The sequence below is a fragment of the Hippocampus zosterae genome, chromosome 9, assembly GCF_025434085.1.
Source record: "Hippocampus zosterae strain Florida chromosome 9, ASM2543408v3, whole genome shotgun sequence".
In the NCBI taxonomy this organism is placed as follows: Eukaryota; Metazoa; Chordata; class Actinopteri; order Syngnathiformes; family Syngnathidae; genus Hippocampus; species Hippocampus zosterae.
In genome coordinates, this window is record NC_067459.1 from 2,010,486 (window position 1) to 2,027,724 (window position 17,239).

At 48.7% G+C, this 17,239-nt stretch overlaps 2 protein-coding genes across 4 annotated transcripts in view; both read right to left on the bottom strand.

Annotated features, from left to right (window-relative positions):
- Positions 1-16,257, bottom strand: part of LOC127607133 (uncharacterized) — a 63,747-nt gene extending 47,490 nt beyond the window's left edge. The window contains exons 1-2 of one of the 3 annotated variants that reach the window (XM_052075242.1): positions 13,832-16,257; positions 13,636-13,799 (exon numbers count right to left, since the gene is read on the bottom strand). In XM_052075242.1, coding sequence (XP_051931202.1) covers positions 15,182-16,156 — 975 coding nt within the window. In that variant the 5' untranslated portion in view covers positions 16,157-16,257 and the 3' untranslated portion in view covers positions 13,636-13,799; positions 13,832-15,181. Of the gene's footprint in view, positions 1-13,635; positions 13,800-13,827 lie in introns of all 3 variants that reach the window. The other 2 variants (XM_052075243.1, XM_052075244.1) reach the window with 2 other exon arrangements.
- LOC127607116 (uncharacterized) lies at positions 6,782-9,860 on the bottom strand. The gene is made up of 2 exons (XM_052075215.1): positions 9,746-9,860; positions 6,782-9,510 (listed from the first exon to the last, which is right to left on the bottom strand). The coding sequence occupies exon 2, from the start codon at positions 8,604-8,606 to the stop codon at positions 7,473-7,475; it is 1,134 nt and encodes a 377-aa protein (XP_051931175.1). The 5' UTR covers positions 8,607-9,510; positions 9,746-9,860; the 3' UTR covers positions 6,782-7,472.
- Positions 16,258-17,239: the final 982 nt, after the last annotated feature.

Consider the following 17,239-nt stretch of genomic DNA (forward strand, 5'->3'; position numbering starts at 1 on the left):
ACTACCGGGCCGTGAAAAATAGACATTATATCAAATATTTATTATTTATATGGCTTTATTTATATTCTTCTGAACATACTGTAATGCCCCTCAGTAGCGGAGAGAAGGATGCTCGCAGTCGCTGATACTCTTAATCATTTTTAATAACAAAATAAGTAATAAACACACGGATTCAAGGAGTTGCTGTTCGCCACAACTCACGCCCATGCGCTCCACACTCAGACTAAGTCCCAGAGCCAATATTCCCCCCAACCTGGCTCCTCCCCTCCCTATGATGTCACACAAATACAAGAAACGGATATTACACTGCCCTCCCCTTTATGAAACCCTCGCCCCGAGGGTTCAGCAAAAAAAGTCCTCCAGCCGTCGTGGTCTTCGTCTCGGCCTCTGTGGTCGGCCTGGCTCTGAGTCGATACCACCTTCAGCTGGCTGGCTCGGGACAACATTGGTGGGATCTGGGGAACATGGTTCCACATGTTCTGAACTGGCGGATGAAACGGACCCCGCCTCAAATACAGGAACACCGCTGCCCTGGTAGGGGGCCAACCTGTCCCGATGTAGGGCAACCTTTCTGCCCCTGGGGGGAACTGCCACCCGATAAACTACCTCCCCCACCCGCTCAAGTACCCTACATGGACCGTCCCAATGGCTGTCTAGCTTGGGGCAGCGCCCTTTTTTTCTTTTAGGTGTATACACCCAAACCAGTTCCCCAGTCTGGAAGTTCCGCCCCTCGCTCCGCACGTCATAGTTTCGCTTTTGACGTGCGCCGGCTTTCTCCAGCTGGTCCCGTGCGAATGCGTGCGCTGCCTCCAGCCGATCCTGCTGTGTCCGGGCATACTCCAGCCCCGGCTGGTCCTCTGAGCTGCGGGGAGGTCTTCCAAACACCATCTCTGCCGGTGTCCGAATTTCCCGGCCCAGCATCAGCAGAGCAGGAGTACAGCTCGTGGAACTTTGGACCGCTGAATGATAAGCCATCAGTACCAGCGGAATGTGCTGGTCCCAATCACGTTGGTGTTTGGAGGTGAGGATGACGAGCTGCTGCTGCATGGTGCGGTTAAATCGTTCCACAAGACCATCGCTCTGCGGATGCAAAGGTGTGGTGCGTGTTTTCTGCATGTCCAGGCGTTTACAAAGAGCAGCAAAAACTTTGGACTCAAAATTTCTACCTTGGTCACTGTGGAGGATATCTGCAGTCCCAAACCGACAGTAGCGCATCCGCCACTGTCTCCGCCTCTTGGTCTGGCAGTGCGTATGCCTCGGGCCACTTAGTAAAATAGTCCATCGCACATAGCACGTAACGGTTCCCTCTGTCCGTCACGGGGAAAGGGCCCATAATGTCCATAGCAACCCTCTCTATGGGCGCCCCAACCCTCTGTTGCTGAAGCGGTGCGTGCGATTGGTCTTGAGGTCCCTTGTAGGCCGCACACTCGTCACAGCGCCGGCAGAAGTCCTCTACGTCCCGTCGATGCTGACCCCAATAGAACCCATGGCGCAGCCGTCGGAGGGTCTTGGTGCTGCCAAAGTGTCCTGAGCCGGTGCTCCCATGGCATGCTCTCAGCACCATCTCTTTAAGAGCTCCGGGCACTACCACCTGCCATCTCTCCTCCACGGTGGCTGGTTCCATCCAGGCACGCTGCAACACGCCGTCCTTCATGCGTAACACAGCAAACTTGCTCCAAAAGCCTTTGGTGGCAGCCGAGAGTCCCATCACTCCTTCCCAGGGTGGCCTCCTGCCACTCTGGACCCACTGTCGCACAGGGTTGAGATCACGGTCCTCTTCCTGCTTGGCAGCCCACTCTGTAGTGTCCACAGCCTCCAAGGTGCAGCATGACGGTCCAGCAGCAGTCGCTTCCCCACGCAGCTCCAACTCCCTGGCATCCCACCGGCCGCAGTAGCTGCAGCCACTAACAGAACATGGCCGCCGGGAAAGGGCGTCAGCGTTGGCGTGTTGAGCCCCAGCCCGATGTACCACAGTGAAGTGGAACGCCTGCAGCTCCTTCAGCCACCGTGCTACTTGGCCTTCTGGTTCCTTGAATGACATCAGCCACTGTAGTGCAGCGTGATCTGTCCTGATGGTGAAAGGCACGCCACACAGGTAATACTTGAAATGGCGTGTAGCCAAAACAACTGCTAGCAGTTCACGTCTGGTAACACAGTAGCGTCCTTCACTCTTGTCGAAAGTACGGCTGAAATAGGCCACCACTCGCTCACCTTCCGGCCCCACCTGAGACAACACCGCCCCCATGCCGACATTACTTGCGTCTGTGTCCAGCACAAACGGTAAGACTGGATCTAGCGGGGTGAGAACAGGAGCATTCATGAGGGCTCTTTTTAGGCTGCAGAACGCCTCCTGACAATCCGGCAACCAGAGGAACGGTTGGTTGTCTTTAAGGAGGTGGAATAAGGGCGCCCCGATGCAAGAGAATCCCTTCACGAACCGTCTGTAGTACGAGGCCAGCCCCAAGAAGCTTTTCAACTACTTCTGGTCCCTTGGTACTGGCCAATCTTTAATGGTGCGGACCTTCTCCTCCAGCGTGCTGATGCCCTCACCGTTCACTCGGTGGCCCAGGAACTCCACCTGCCGCTGCATAAAGTGGCACTTTTCTGGGTGCAGTTTCAGCCCAGCCGCTGCAATTCTTCCCAGCACCAGTCTCAGAGACTCCATTGCAGCCTGAAAAGACCCACCATGGACGAGGACATCATCCAAATACACCAGGCACCTTTGCCTCGGAATGTTTGAGTGTCCATCAAACGCTCAAATGTTCCTGGTGCATTGCTTAGTCCGAAACTCATGACCTTAAACTGCCAGTGTCCTCGGGTGGTGCAGAATGCCGTCTTGGGTCTGGACTCCGCGGTGATTGGGACTTGCCAGTAGCCGCTGCGCAGGTCGAGTGATGAGAACCACGCGGATCCTGAGACCAAATCCAATGTCTCGTCTATCCGTGAGAGCGGGTAGCAGTCCTTTTTTGTCACCTTATTGAGCGGCCTGTAGTCCACACAGAACCGTGGTCTGGTGCTCTTTTTTCGGGGGACCATGACTACGCCAGACGCCCACGGACTATCGGAAGGCTCGATGATCCCTGCCTCGAGCATGGCACGGATCTCCTGATCCGCGGCCTCCTGCAGGGCCAGAGGCAGGCGTTGGGGCCGAACCTTTACTGGTCGCGCGTCACCGGTGTCGATGTGGTGCTCAACCAAGTGAGTGAGGCCCACCTCATTCTCACTGAGGGCAAAGATGTTCTCAAATTCCCACAGCACCTGCCACAGCTGCTCGCGCTGCTCGACATCCAAGCCGTCACAGTTCTTCTCCCAAATGGACCTGATAGCCCAAGTCCGATTCTCTGTTGGCCGACCCGGGGTTAACTCCAGTGGCGTGGCTGGGCTGGACACACCACATCACACCGCATGTTTGTGGAGAGCATGGTGCTAAATGACTTGCAAACGACCTGGACCCACCTCCGACAGAGCTTTTCCCATGTTCCGGGGAAGGCGGGGGACATTGAGCCCGAGTGGACCATGTTCCGTGCCTCTATTGTTGAGGCGGCCAATCTGAGTTGTGGCCGTAAGGTGGTTGGTGCCTGTCGTGGCGGAAATCCCCGTACTCGCTGGTGGACACCAGCAGTAAGGGATGCTGTCAAGCTGAAGAAGGAGTCCTATCGAGCCCTTATGGCCTGTGGGACCCCAGAGGCAGCTGACGGGTATCGACTGGCCAAGCGGACCGCGGCTTCGGTGGTCGCGGAGGCAAAAACCCGAGCGTGGGAAGAGTTCGGTGAGGCCATGGAAGCCGACTTCCGGACGGCTTCGAGGAAATTCTGGTCCACCATCCGACGTCTCAGGAGGGGGAAGCAGTGCACCACTAACACTGTGTACAGTGGGGATGGGGCGCTGCTGACTTCGACTCGGGACGTTGTGAACCGGTGGGCAGAGTACTTCGAAGACCTCCTCAACTCCACCAACACGCCTTCCTTGGAGGAAGCAGAGCCTGGGGACTCTGAGGTGGGCTCTCCTATCTCTGTGGTTGAAGTCACCGATGTGGTTAAAAAGCTCCTCTGTGGCAAGGCCCCAGGGGTGGATGATATCCACCCGGAGTTCCTCAAGGCTCTGGATGTTGTGGGGCTGTCCTGGTTGACACGCCTCTGCAACATCGCATGGTCAACAGGGAGAGTGCCTCTGGATTGGCAGACCGGGGTGGTAGTCCCTCTTTTTAAAAAGGGGGACCGGAGGGTGTGTTCCAACTACAGAGGGATCACACTCCTCAGCCTCCCTGGTAAGGTCTATTCAAGGGTGCTGGAGAGGAGAGTCCGTCAGGAAGTCGAGCCTCAGATTGAGGAGGAGCAGTGTGGTTTTCGTCCCGGCCGTGGAACAGTGGACCAGCTCTACACCCTTAGCAGGGTCCTTGAGGGTATGTGGGAATTCGCCCAACCAGTCTACATGTGTTTTGTGGACTTGGAGAAGGCGTTTGACCGTGTCCCTCGGGGAGTTCTGTGGGGGGTGCTTTGTGGGTATAGGGTACCGAACCCCCTGATACGGGCTGTTCGGTCACTATACCACCAATGTCAGAGTTTGGTTCGCATTGCCGGCAGTAAGTCGGAATCGTTTCCAGTGGGGGTAGGACTCCGCCAAGGCTGCCCTTTGTCGCCGATTCTGTTCATAACCTTTATGGACAGAATTTCTAGGCGCAGCCGAAGCGTTGAGGGGGTCCGTTTTGGGGGCCTCAGTATTACATCCCTGCTTTTTGCAGATGATGTGGTGCTGTTGGCTCCTTCAAACGGGACTCTCCAACTCTCACTGGAGCGTTTCGCAGCCGAGTGTGAAGCGGTTGGGATGAAAATCAGCACCTCCAAATCTGAAACCATGGTCCTCAGTCGGAAAAGGGTGGAGTGCCCCCTCCGGGTCGGGGGGGAGATCTTGCCCCAAGTGGAGGAGTTTAAGTATCTTGGGGTCTTGTTCACGAGTGAGGGCAGGAGGGAGCGAAAGATCGACAGGCGGATTGGTGCAGCGTCTGCTGTGATGCGGACGTTGTATCGGTCTGTCGTGGTGAAGAAGGAGCTGAGCCAAAGGGCGAAGCTCTCAATTTACCGGTCAATCTACGTCCCAACCTTCACCTATGGTCACGAGTTATGGGTCGTGACCGAAAGAACGAGATCCCGGATACAAGCGGCTGAAATGAGTTTTCTCCGCAGGGTGTCCGGGCTCTCCCTTAGAGATAAGGTGAGAAGCTCGGTCATCCGGGAGGGGCTCAGAGTCGAGCCGCTTCTCCTCCACATCGAGAGGAGCCAGATGAGGTGGCTTGGCATCTGATTCGGATGCCTCCTAAGCGCCTCCCTGGTGAGGTGTTCCGGGCATGTCCCACCGGGAGGAGACCCCGGGGAAGACCCAGGACACGCTGGAGAGACTATGTCACCCAGCTTGCCTGGGAACGACTCGGGATCCCCCGGGGAGAGCTGGAAGAAGTAGCTAGGGAGAGGGAAGTCTGGGCTTCCCTGCTAAAGCTGTTGCCCCCGCGACCCGGCCCCGGATAAGCGGTAGATAATGGATGGATGGAGGGTCGATGATATCATTGTGGCTGCCAGCAATGAGAGGTGTTTATGCGAGATCAAAGAGAAACTCAAGAGTAAGTTTAGAAGTTACTTTTGAACCTGTTACACGAAGTTACTTTTTTCCAAAGTTTTGAAAGACCTCGGATGCCTCACTCATTTCATTGGGATGGATTTCAAGCAAAATGTGGCTCAATCAAAGACCCATCTCAAAACAAGGTCGTCAAAAAGTTCCAATCTCTGAGTGTGTATATTTATAAGCTTTTAACTATTTACAGTAAAACAACATAAGTAAGCATTGAATGCCACACAACAAATTATAAATTAAAATTTGTAAAACAAAAAGAAAAAACAGCATCCAGCTAAAGGTTTTAGCTTGTCTTTAGCAAAGATTGGCATGAAGAAAAAACAAGTGCCTCAGCTTTGAGGGGTTGATCCCGTTTCTCCTCTCTGCTAATATTTGCCCTGTTTTGGAGAAGATTCTCTCTGAGGGGACAGATGTTGCTACAACACACAGCCGTCACAAAATTGCTGAAAATCCATTGCAATCATTTTATAAGATATAAGATATCCTTTATTTGTCCCACACTGGGGAAATTTACAGTTTCTCGTCAATTGTGTTCTGTTTTGCTGGTTTTATAGCTTTTTGCATAAAGTGGCTCATCGAGCTCTGGGTTGTACATCTAGGCAGTTGTGACATTGCAGCAGCAGCAACAGTTGCAGACACACTAGCACCTTCATTAATAGCTGGTTCCCTTGCTTGACTTTTCTCTTCAAATTGATTGAACTGATGGGTGGACTTTTCTGATGTGCCTGTGTAGGTTATTTGTTGAGCCTGATCTATGGGATATTTTAACCTTGCACAGTCTACACGCTGCCTTTGAACTATCAATTAAATTCAAATGAGTCCATATTTCACTGCGTTTCCTATCCATTTTCTCACCTTTCCGCTTTCTGTTTTTTTCCACTAACTAGCTCTCTCGTCTCGTCTGTCTTGTTCGCGTGCTGCTCAGTGTGCTGCTGTGTGTGTCTCTTCTCTAACCCCTCCCCCTTCTCTAAACTGCAGCGTGTGCATGTGCGTGTGTTTGTGTAACCCTCCCCTTCCGGCTCCCGGCTCCCATCGTTCACTCTAAGACCCGGCAACGACACATCACTAATTGGAATTCCGTCTCCCATGGCTCGCGAGCCAGGTGTGGCTCTTTTAATGATGTATCTAGCTTGCAGATAAAACAAGATATTCTTGCTTGTTTAATCCATCCATCGATTTTCCACTGGTGATGTCCTGTTCAGGGCTGCAGTTGGCAGCAGGAGCCATTTTAATTGGATGATACTGGCCTAAATTTGCCGTTGCTGTGGAAAAAGGAGGTCTGGCGAGGACTTCTCTGTACCGGTGCTGGTCCGACACACGGACGGAGGTTGGACCTATGCACCCTCTTTGTCAGTCCTCCAACGACCTCAAGTGGACGAGTCGCCAAAAATTTAGTTTGAGGGGCCCGAATCTTTGGTTGTAGCATTTTGGTCAAAACCCACCTTTGGCACTTCTTGAACCACTGCTCAATTTCTTCATGCACGCCTCCCCAGAAACACCTTTGCCGCAGCAGACCTAATGTTCGCTCTATACCCTGATGTCCCATCAGGTCATGGACACTTGTGAGAACTTTGTCTTTGAGACAGGCGGGTAGTAACAACTGGTAGCATTCTCCCTGGTGTGCATCGTTAATCACTCGGTACAAGAGTACCTCTCCCTGATACATGGCCACTGCTTGAGCAGACGCTCACTGGTTTTGAAAGACTCATTCTTTCTTGATACGATGGTTTTCGCTGATGGCTCCAAAAGCCTTGCACCACTTTAGAGTCGGATCAGCAGCCTGAAATCCTAGAAGTACTTCCTTAGAATAGCCAGGCAGCGTGGGGCTATTATCTTTCACAGCTTCATCATTGGACGACCCCTTTAGGCCCCTTGCGTAGACTATTGCAACAGAAAAAGACTGTACTCTTACTTTGTTTTTTCTTATGACACGAGCAGCTGAAACCTTCTCTACCAACTGTTTCTTCCACCCGCTGGAAAGCCTCTTTCCAGGCAAAATCCAATTTCCCTCCCAAAGTGGTGTCAACCTGTGCCAATGCCAACTGTTGGCTGGTAATGTTCATTCCAATTATTCCTTGAAGAGATTGGCTGGCCTCATCTGTGTTATCCTGGATTATTAGGAATCCACACCCAGTGATCACGATTCCCATTGCCTGCACATCCAATTCAACATAACCTAAATATGGTAGAGGCAAGTTATTTGCTGCGGTGAGTTTAAGCCATTTAGCAGTACAGTGCATATCCTCATCTGTTCCATTAAGACGATTTCTGAAAAAAGTTTCTGTGAGGGTGCTTACATTGCTTCCGGAGTCAAGTATGCATCGCAAAGGGACTCCACCTATCTGTATCTCTACCTCAGGGCACTTGCCTACAGCCCTCTCTATAAAACGTTCTCTCGTCAACATACTACCTGAGCCTTCACTCCAACCCCTCACTGTCCGGCTCACAAGAGTGGGGGGTTCCCTTTTCCCCTGGATCGGTGAGTCGGGCACAGTAGGACGTTGACATGAGGGTTTCCGTGTCACCGGGCACTGTCTAGCCATATGTCCAACTCCTTCACGCCGCAGACAAATTGGTTGGCCGTCACTCGTGTACTTGGGTTGAACTTTGGGTCTGTCATTTGTCATGGTGAGTCCACGGACTGTCTCTGTCAACTCATTAATAGCCTTTCCATGTTGGGCGATTATTTTAACTACTTCCTGTAGGGTCACAGTCAAGTCTGTTTGGACTTCAGTGGTCATGTCTCTTTTCTCTAAAGTCATATCCTTGTGATCACTAACTTGGTTTCTGTTCTTTGCAACGCTAGTGTGGCGTGGTTGATCTTCGAGGACCCACATCATTGCCTCATTTCTCACTTCAAATAGAATACTTTCCGGTCTCTCTCTGAGCAGCCTACACAATTCACGTCTCAAGGTGGAGTCTCGTACTCCCTCAACTACCGGTAAGTGATCTCTAAGAGCTAACTGAACATTAGCTACCATAGGAGGAGACTGCTGGAGGACAGAATTGAGCAGTTGTGGGAGAGCTGTGAAAATTCGTGCAATCCTTCTCCATCAAATTGTCTGCGAGCATAGAAAGCGTGTAGAAGTTCAGTACAGTACGTTTTTCTCGAAAGGCTTTACGCAATCATGAAAACACATCACTGGGCTTCTTAGGTTGCCCTCGCATGCAAAATTTAACCTCATCTGAAACTTTTCACAGTGAAAGAATTAAGTCTACTTGGTCTTCCTCCTGTTGACCTCTCATTCTATTTCTGGTTCCACTTCCTCGATAAACTCGTCGACAGTAAACAATTGATCTTGGCTCGTCGTCCTCTGACACTTTCAGGTCTCCGTTCCAATGTATTTTATGCAGAAAAGTGCAACAGTCACAAAAAGTAACTCCATTTCTCTTCTGGTAGCTTTGAAGACTTGCTCACATCCAGTGATGCATGTCGATGCTAGGCTGCTCCACATTCAGCCACACGAACCACAGCACGAAGGCCTCACTCCGTCGACACTCCGCACTCTGGCATCAGGACTGCCTCGCTTCTCGCCACTACTGTTGTCTATTATACTCAAACTGACAATATCCACTACCATCTCAGAATTTAACAGGGAATCCCACTTCTGACACAAAATTTGTGTAGCTGGGTCCCTGGAAAGACTGGACTGAACACCAAATAATTTTTATGTGGTCTTTATTCCCGACTGAACAATAAAAAATTGTACAGCATTAAGAGGAAAGACTGAGATGTAAATTGAAATTTGAAAGAGTTTGAAAAGGGATCTAAGAGATCAAAGAAAATTATCTAATAGATTAAAGACAATCATACCATAATAAACAACAGCAGTGGCTTGCTTGATAAGGAAAGAGAAATAAAAATACATTATTTCCAAGCCACAACTATCCATGAAACTTAAAAGTGTAGGCCGACTAATCATTACAGTCCAATGTGATGAGAGGACACACTTACTCGACACTTTCCGGCATGTTGGGTGCATACAAAACACTTGGAAAAACACAAATGATCTCCCCTCTAAAGAACAGATACACAGTTCATATCATTTCACAGTAAAAAAAAAAAACATACTAACATCTTGTAACATTGCAAACACTTACGGTATACAGCTGTTCACACGACTCACTAGCGGCAGATTTCAAACTCCAAACCACGATATTTTGCTCTGAATATCGCCAGGGTTACGACGATCATGGGTGTATCAAGTGGGGACGAGCGACATATACAGTTCAGTGACTATTCTTCCTCCTCCCCTAACTTCCTGGTCTAATTCTCGCTCGTGCTATAATGTTCCCGCATGTTTTTGTCAAGCATGCTCTTAAAGTGACAGTGCTACATTTGTTAAAAAAAGGCAGCCTTCACTACAAAAGTCTAAGCAGTGGCGTACCGTCAGGGCCAGCAAGGCCTTCTCTGTTGGCCTTAAACATCCATCCATCCATCCATTTTCTGAACCGCTTAATCCTCACGAGGGTCGCGGGGGGTGCTGGAGCATAGCCCAGCCGTCTTCGGGCAGTAGGCGGGGGACACGCTGGATCAGTTGCCAGCCAATCGCAGGGCACACAGAGACGAACAACCATCCATGCTCACAATCACACCTAGGGACAATTTAGAGCGTCCAATCAGCCTGCCATGCATGTTTTTGGAATGTGGGAGGAAACCGGAGCACCCGGAGAAAACCCACGCAGGCCCGGGGAGAACATGCAAACTCCACACAGGGAGGCCGGAGCTTGAATCGAACCCGGTACCTCTGCACTGTGAAGCCGACGTGCTAACCACTGGACTACCGGGCCGCCGGCCTTTAACATTCAAATTTAATTAATTTACTTTTCTGAGAATAACATAAATTTAATTTGTTATTTTATTTTCATAAATATGTCAACAAAATTATTCTCTGTATTCTTTACGTCATATTATTTCCAATTAGTAAATAACTTATTTATTACGGTAGAGTTTTTAACCAATCATACTTCAGATAGCTTGTGTTGCCAGGTAAACTAATCTTACTCGAGGCCTTCAGATTAAACAGAGCAGGCACCTGTGCGCTGTAAATGAACCGGCACAGTCAGCTTGCAATAGCCAAACAGATCACAAGTCTGCGTACCAGGAACAGCTAGAAGGGTTTACGTTGACACTGGACGTGCGCGTTTGGTGATTGGCTTGCTAGAGTGAGCTGTTGCTGCATTTTGACCCAAAATGGCCGAAGGAGAAGACGTTGATCTGGTTGCAGGAATACTTTCCACACAATTTTCAAGATGGACTTTCCACTGGATTTACCAATTTAAGTTGTTTTACCAAGGCAGCAAGGAAACATCAGAGCACGACTGGGCACTTATAAGCTACGGTGCGTTTAAAAACGTTTGGGGACACTCACTTAGATCTGCAGCTCAGTGAACAGGTACTACATTGGTGAGTAAATTAATTTTATTTTATATTCTTGTTATTTTATTTCATTAGTATTAATGGTCACAAAATAAAATGACAAAGATACAAAAATGTATCAAATAAATCAGCTCACCTGCAATTTATAATAGCGCATTGTAGTCAGCTTCGTGCACTAAAATTCGTTCAATTTCAGCTGCTCAACATTTTGAGTGTTGTATAGCCTATACTCAAAATGCAAAGGATCTGTTAATTTTATTTTCAAAGAATAGTTTGTTTTGTTATTGTGTGGTTGGTGTCTTATATGAAACTGCAACATTGTGCAATTTATTGGGCAGACTTGTTTATGATCACACAGTGTTGATTGTAGTGATGTGTCGTTCGCGAACGAGCCGGCTCCCACAGCCGGCTCTTTGAAGTGAACGATGGGAGCCGGCTCCCCCCTCATTGGGAGCCGGAAGGGGAGGGTAACACACACACACACACGCGCGCTGCAGTTTAGAGAAGGGGGAGGGGTTAGAGAAGAGACGCACAGCAGCACGCTGAGCAGCACGCGAACAAGACAGACGAGGAGACGAGAGACCTCGTTTCTGAAAAAGAACAACACGGTGGAAAGTGGAAAGGTGAGAAAATGGATAGGAAACGCAGTGAAATATGGACTCATTTCAATTTAATTGATAGTTCAAAGGCAGCGTGTAGACTGTGCAAGGTTAAAATATCCCATAGATCAGGCTCCACAAATAACCTGCACAGGCACATCAGAAATGTCCACCCATCAGTACAATTTGAAGAGAAAAGACAAGCAAGGGAACCAGCTATTAATGAAGGTGCTAGTGTGTCTGCAACTGTTGCTGCTGCTGCAAAGTCACAACTGCCTAGATGTACAACCCAGAGCTCTATGAGCCACTTTATGCAAAAAGCTATAAAACCAGCAAAACAGAACACAATTGACGAGGAACTGGGTAAAATGATTGCAAGGGATTTTCATCCATTTTGTGTTGGCTGTGTGTTGTCGCAACATCTGTCCCCTCAGAGAGAATCTTCTCCAAAACAGGGCAAATATTAACAGAGATGAGAAACAGGATCAACCCCTCAAAGCTGAGGCACTTGGTTTTTCTTCATGCCAATCTTCGCTAAAGACAAGCTAAAACCTTTACCTGAATGCTGCTTTTTTTCTTTTTGTTTTACAAATTTTAATTTATAATTTGTTGTGTGGTATTCAAAGCTTACTTATGTTGTTTTACTGTAAATAGTTAAAAGCTTATAAATATACACATTCAGAGATTGGAACTTTTTGACGACCTTGTTTTGAGATGGGTCTTTGTACTTTATTTTTATTTTTGTAGCACTCCATGTTGAGTATGTTCAGAAGAATATAAATAAAGCCATATAAATAATAAATATTTGATATAATGTCTATTTTTTGCATTAGTACTCCATTTTACACATAATATTACGTTATTTTTGGTATTAAATTAATTTAAGCAACAAAAAAACTAAGGAGCCATTTGGGAGCCGATCCAAAAGAGCCGGCTCTCTAAAAGGAGCCGTAATTCCCATCACTAGTTGAGTGACGATGTATGCCACTGGCACTATTGCTTAATGTTTGGTACTATTTTGTGTGGAGGGATACCATGTTATGGGGTGTATATAAATAAAGAGGGTGGAGTTTCCCTGCAGTTCGCTTCTGGCAGTGACGCTGCACTGAGGCACGTTGTGTGTTCAGCGGCTCAGTGGTAGCGACCACACAGAAAAATAAGAAACGTCTCCAGTCTTGTGCCTCGAATCGAGTGTAGTCACCAGCAATGATGCCTACACATGACCAGCGAGAGACTTCCGCAGCAGTAGGATCAACAGGTTATGGGCCCAGGTGGGTTCCAGGCACAGCAGCGCTCCATGGGAGAGGATTACCGCCATGATTTGACAGAGATGAGGCCCGCTATCACATCTGGGAGGCAAGGTTCCTAGCATACTTGAAAACCATCGGGCTAAAAGATGCTATCCTCAGGTGTGATGTAGCTGCGGGATCCAGCGAACAGGCCTGTCAGAGATTTTCTCGGACAAAGTTAAAGAAACGACTCAGCACACAGGAAAATTGTCTTCAATATCGGCGGGAGCGGACCTCTGAGAGCGAACGACGGTTGTTGCTCCGCGATCACACTCAAAGTCCCGTCTCCGCGAGTTCCACATTTTATTGTAACATATGCAAAATACAAGAAAAACACTGCCCCCAATATTTGCACCTCAGTAGTGATTGGTTACCTGTTTTTCAACCTCGAACCACCAGTACATTGGCGCCTTTTCTGGCTGGTCTACATCGAATTAGCATGCTGTAGACTTTGCGGATGGTCAATGTCGTCTGGGCGCGACGGGTGTTCTCAACTCGTCTTTTGTTGCTCAACCGCTGTTCCCGAATTATTCATTACCCTTTTGTGACCGAGTTTCGCCTTCTCCCACCTATATTGACGTGCTAATCGTGGACTTCAACAGCCCTCCGGCCAGGTGGCCGGCGCCTTTGTGTGTAGGCATTTGGGGGTGCTGGATATGCACCCAAACGCTTCGATGTGCCCAAATAAATGAAACTTTAAACATGATACATTTTTGCTCATAGATTCTTCTAACATTCCCACCTCTGTATCATAATTAAAGTTTCGTCAAACGCCCAGGTGACATTGATATGCAATTGCACGGGTGGGAAGAAAAACTGTCCTGAGGGGAAGGTGGTGTAACAAGATCAGGACAGAAAACCCTTCCCGGGCAATGGCTACACATTAAATGAAGATCAAAATCTAATCTAACAATCATTAAATGAAAATTAAAACCAACAAAACTAACTACTAACTAACTACTATATACAAAGTAAGCCAACCCAAGAACATCAAACACTCACATCTGCAATGCTTTTCTGTGAAGTCGTCATACGGGCTTACGTAAGGTTCCAGTAAATCAATCACCAAAGCCAGTGTTAAAATAGTCTTCGTCAGACTCCGTGTGCACCTGTTGGTACTCCGACATGGCCACAGTCAGCTGAGCCGCCACTTCACTTTGATAGCATCCGTGAATTTGGCAGCACAACCTCTGACCAGCGGGATCGCACAAGCGACAGGAAAACAGGAAGAGAAAAATATACCAACAATTGTCTCCTGCCTCCCGACATCGAATCCCATGAGACTAGTCACTCCTTTCGTGGGCCTGTGTGCCCACCGTGACTTCTCTTAGGCCCATGAGGATGACACCGGTGCCGATGATGCTGATGATGCATAGGCAACGCTTGACTGCCCTTTCTGTGCTCTTCCTTGAGAGGGGTGTGTTTACCACGGAAAACCCTCTCTCCCACTGTGGTCTTTCGGCGGCACGCAAGATCAGCGCACTTGGACTTAGGTGCTGATTCTCCTTCTTGGGACTGGCGTCGCTAGGCCCCTTAACCTCAAACCGAAGGAGCTTGCCCCGCGACTGGTGGATCCAGACGTGGCGTGATTCGATCTTGACCGCAGTTTTTGTTGCTGCAATCACTTGAGAGAGGCCATTCCAGCGTTCACTGTCCCAGAGAAGTCTTTTCAGCACCTTGAGGAAGTTCTGATCACCACTCCGGACCTGGCGAGTCTGTGGAGCAGAACACCCTGGCAAGTCATTGTGCCTATGCATCTCTTTCTGATCAAATTGTGTTTTAGTCTCTCTCATTGTCTCAATGAGCCTGGCTTTGACAGTTCCGTTAGTGCACTCCACAAATCCAGTCGATTGCGGGTGGTACGCAGTGTTGCTTCAAATCAGTGTCCAACAATTCGCCCAATGCTTTCACGACGGTTCCCGAATCATCGCGAGCGCTCGAAGACAGTTCAACCCATTTTGAAAACACATAAACAATGACAAGACAGTATCGTTTCCCTTATGTTTTGTTCAAGCAGATTACACAATGTATACAAAAAAAATTGGGGGTTGAAAACTGCATAATCCTATGTGTATAATAATATTGGTGCACCTGTGCTATCATCGCTATCATCCCCCCTGTTGACACATGTGCCAAGCCATGTGTCAACCTCGCGGCACACTCGACGCTCCCTTATTTGTCCAATATTTTCTTTCTGTGGGAGGTGCAAAAATTTGTCTTAATTTCAAATCATCCCGTGTTGTGTCCTGTGCCTCTATTGCTAGTACGTCACGTGTTACTGTAATTTGTCAACTGAAATGAACGGTCGGAGTAGTCATCACTTCCCAATTGATGTATTGACGCACCCAGCCATCCTGTGTTTCCTCGCACCCCGGATTGGCGGGGGAGGGGCTCCACAGGTGGTTTGGAACGGAGCTCGCAAGGTTATTCATGTTTTTCCACTCACATTGCTCTGGTTTGCCGAGCGGTATGAAAATGTGTTGCCCTTGTGAGAGGAGGGGCTTGACCGCCCTTCCTACCCGCGCTGTGGCGAAACACCACTGATCTTTCCAATACACGTGCTCAACAACAATACCCTGGGGGTGCAGGCTCAGAAAAACTTTAGTGTAGTCAGGGTCTGGTCCTGGTGTCTGCTTACGTCTTATAGTCACGTGCAGGTTGTTCGCCGTTTGCATGTTACCTCCTGGCTTTAATTTGGTACCTGCCAATCGAACTAGACATTCGGAACTCCGAGTTACGTCATCGTTCGGTAAATCGAGTGTCCAAAAATAGCGAGCATCATCTTGACTATTCCCCATGCGGGCTTCAACCTGGCCCTTGTGATTTACGATGGTGTAAATCTCGAGTTGCGTTTGAGCATCCCGTCCCAATAAATTATGTGGACAGCGAGAATTTAGCGCGGTTTCGACGAGTGCCTTCCGATTTGGGTCTGTGGGGGAAGTAATGGTTACTGTTTGCGATAACGTCAGGGGCTGCACGGAGCCATGTGCTCCTTTCATGTGAATTTTGCCATCACTTGGCTTTACAGTATCGCGATCCCAACGACCGAGAACAGTGATATCGGCACCTGTGTCAACAAGGAAGACTGTCGGGATTCCTTCGACCAACAACGTCATTTCCGGTTTAGTTATGGACGAGGTTTGACATCTCAGCAGGTAGTTCTCTGTGTCGAAAACATGGTTGCTACCGGCTAACATGTCACCCTCGTCCTCACTTGAGGCGGGCGATTCAAACAAAGGCGCAGAGGCCTTTATCGCTGTCATAGCTACCTCCTCTTTTTTATTCCGTATTGTTTGTAAATCCTCCTCATCTGATGAGGAGGTCCCCGTGCTACTATCACGCTCCCGCGTACGCCTGTCCTTCCGCTGTTGTCTACATTCTTTCACCATGTGACCCTTTTGCCCACAAAGAAAACATCTGCCTTCAACAAAACGTTTTTGGTCCCTAGGGGCTAAATTGAAGCGAGCAAACGACCGTATTTGTTTATTACCTTTATAAGGAGGACCCAGGGTTTTCCTGTGTGCGTTTGGGTTTTTTGCGGCGTAATAAATATTGGTCACGTGACTCTCATTCTTCCCTTTCTTGTTCTCGAGCCGTTCGTAATTCCGTGCGTAATTCAAAACCTCATCGATCGGACATGTTGGCCAATTCAAATTATGTCTTTTAACATAGTGGGTAACATCAGGATGTGCTTGGTTTAGCAAATGCTGTTTTAAATGCGAATTGAACAAGTCTGACTGTGTCTCAGGGATACCGCCGTGTATTTTGAACACTGTTCGCAGACGATGGAAGAAATCGTCCGTAGTTTCGTCAGCCTTTTGTATGCATGTGGCAATTTCTTTGGGGTTTTGCGTCCGCTGGTATGCCTTGGCGCAACGTTCCATAATTTGGTCAAGGGGCCCCCCTACCTGTGTGAGTTCATCATAACACAGATAACCTCCCGCAGCTTTTTTACCATTAAAGTTGCCCACAACTGCGCCAAACTTAGAACTGGTAGTTAATGAGAGCAATTTCAAAAGTTCACTCGCGTTAAGCCTGTGGCTGTGGACTAAATCGGATAGTTCTCTTACGAACTCGTCCGGGTCGTCTTTTGGTTTTGGAAGGGACGCGGCGATGTCTCGAAATTCGGCCGGCGTCCATGGCCGGTAGAGGTGTATCGATCCCTCCCCCCCAGCCCCCGGCATCTCAACCATGGGGTAAACTTGTACAGGATTATCTTTACTCCAATCATGTCTAGTAGTTTGATCGGGAGGTATTAAGAGAGTTTGGTTCGTTCCCCAGGACGGAGGGGGTACCGGATTATTTTCTCTCATAGTTTGCGGCTGCGGGGGGAGGGCCGGGTACAG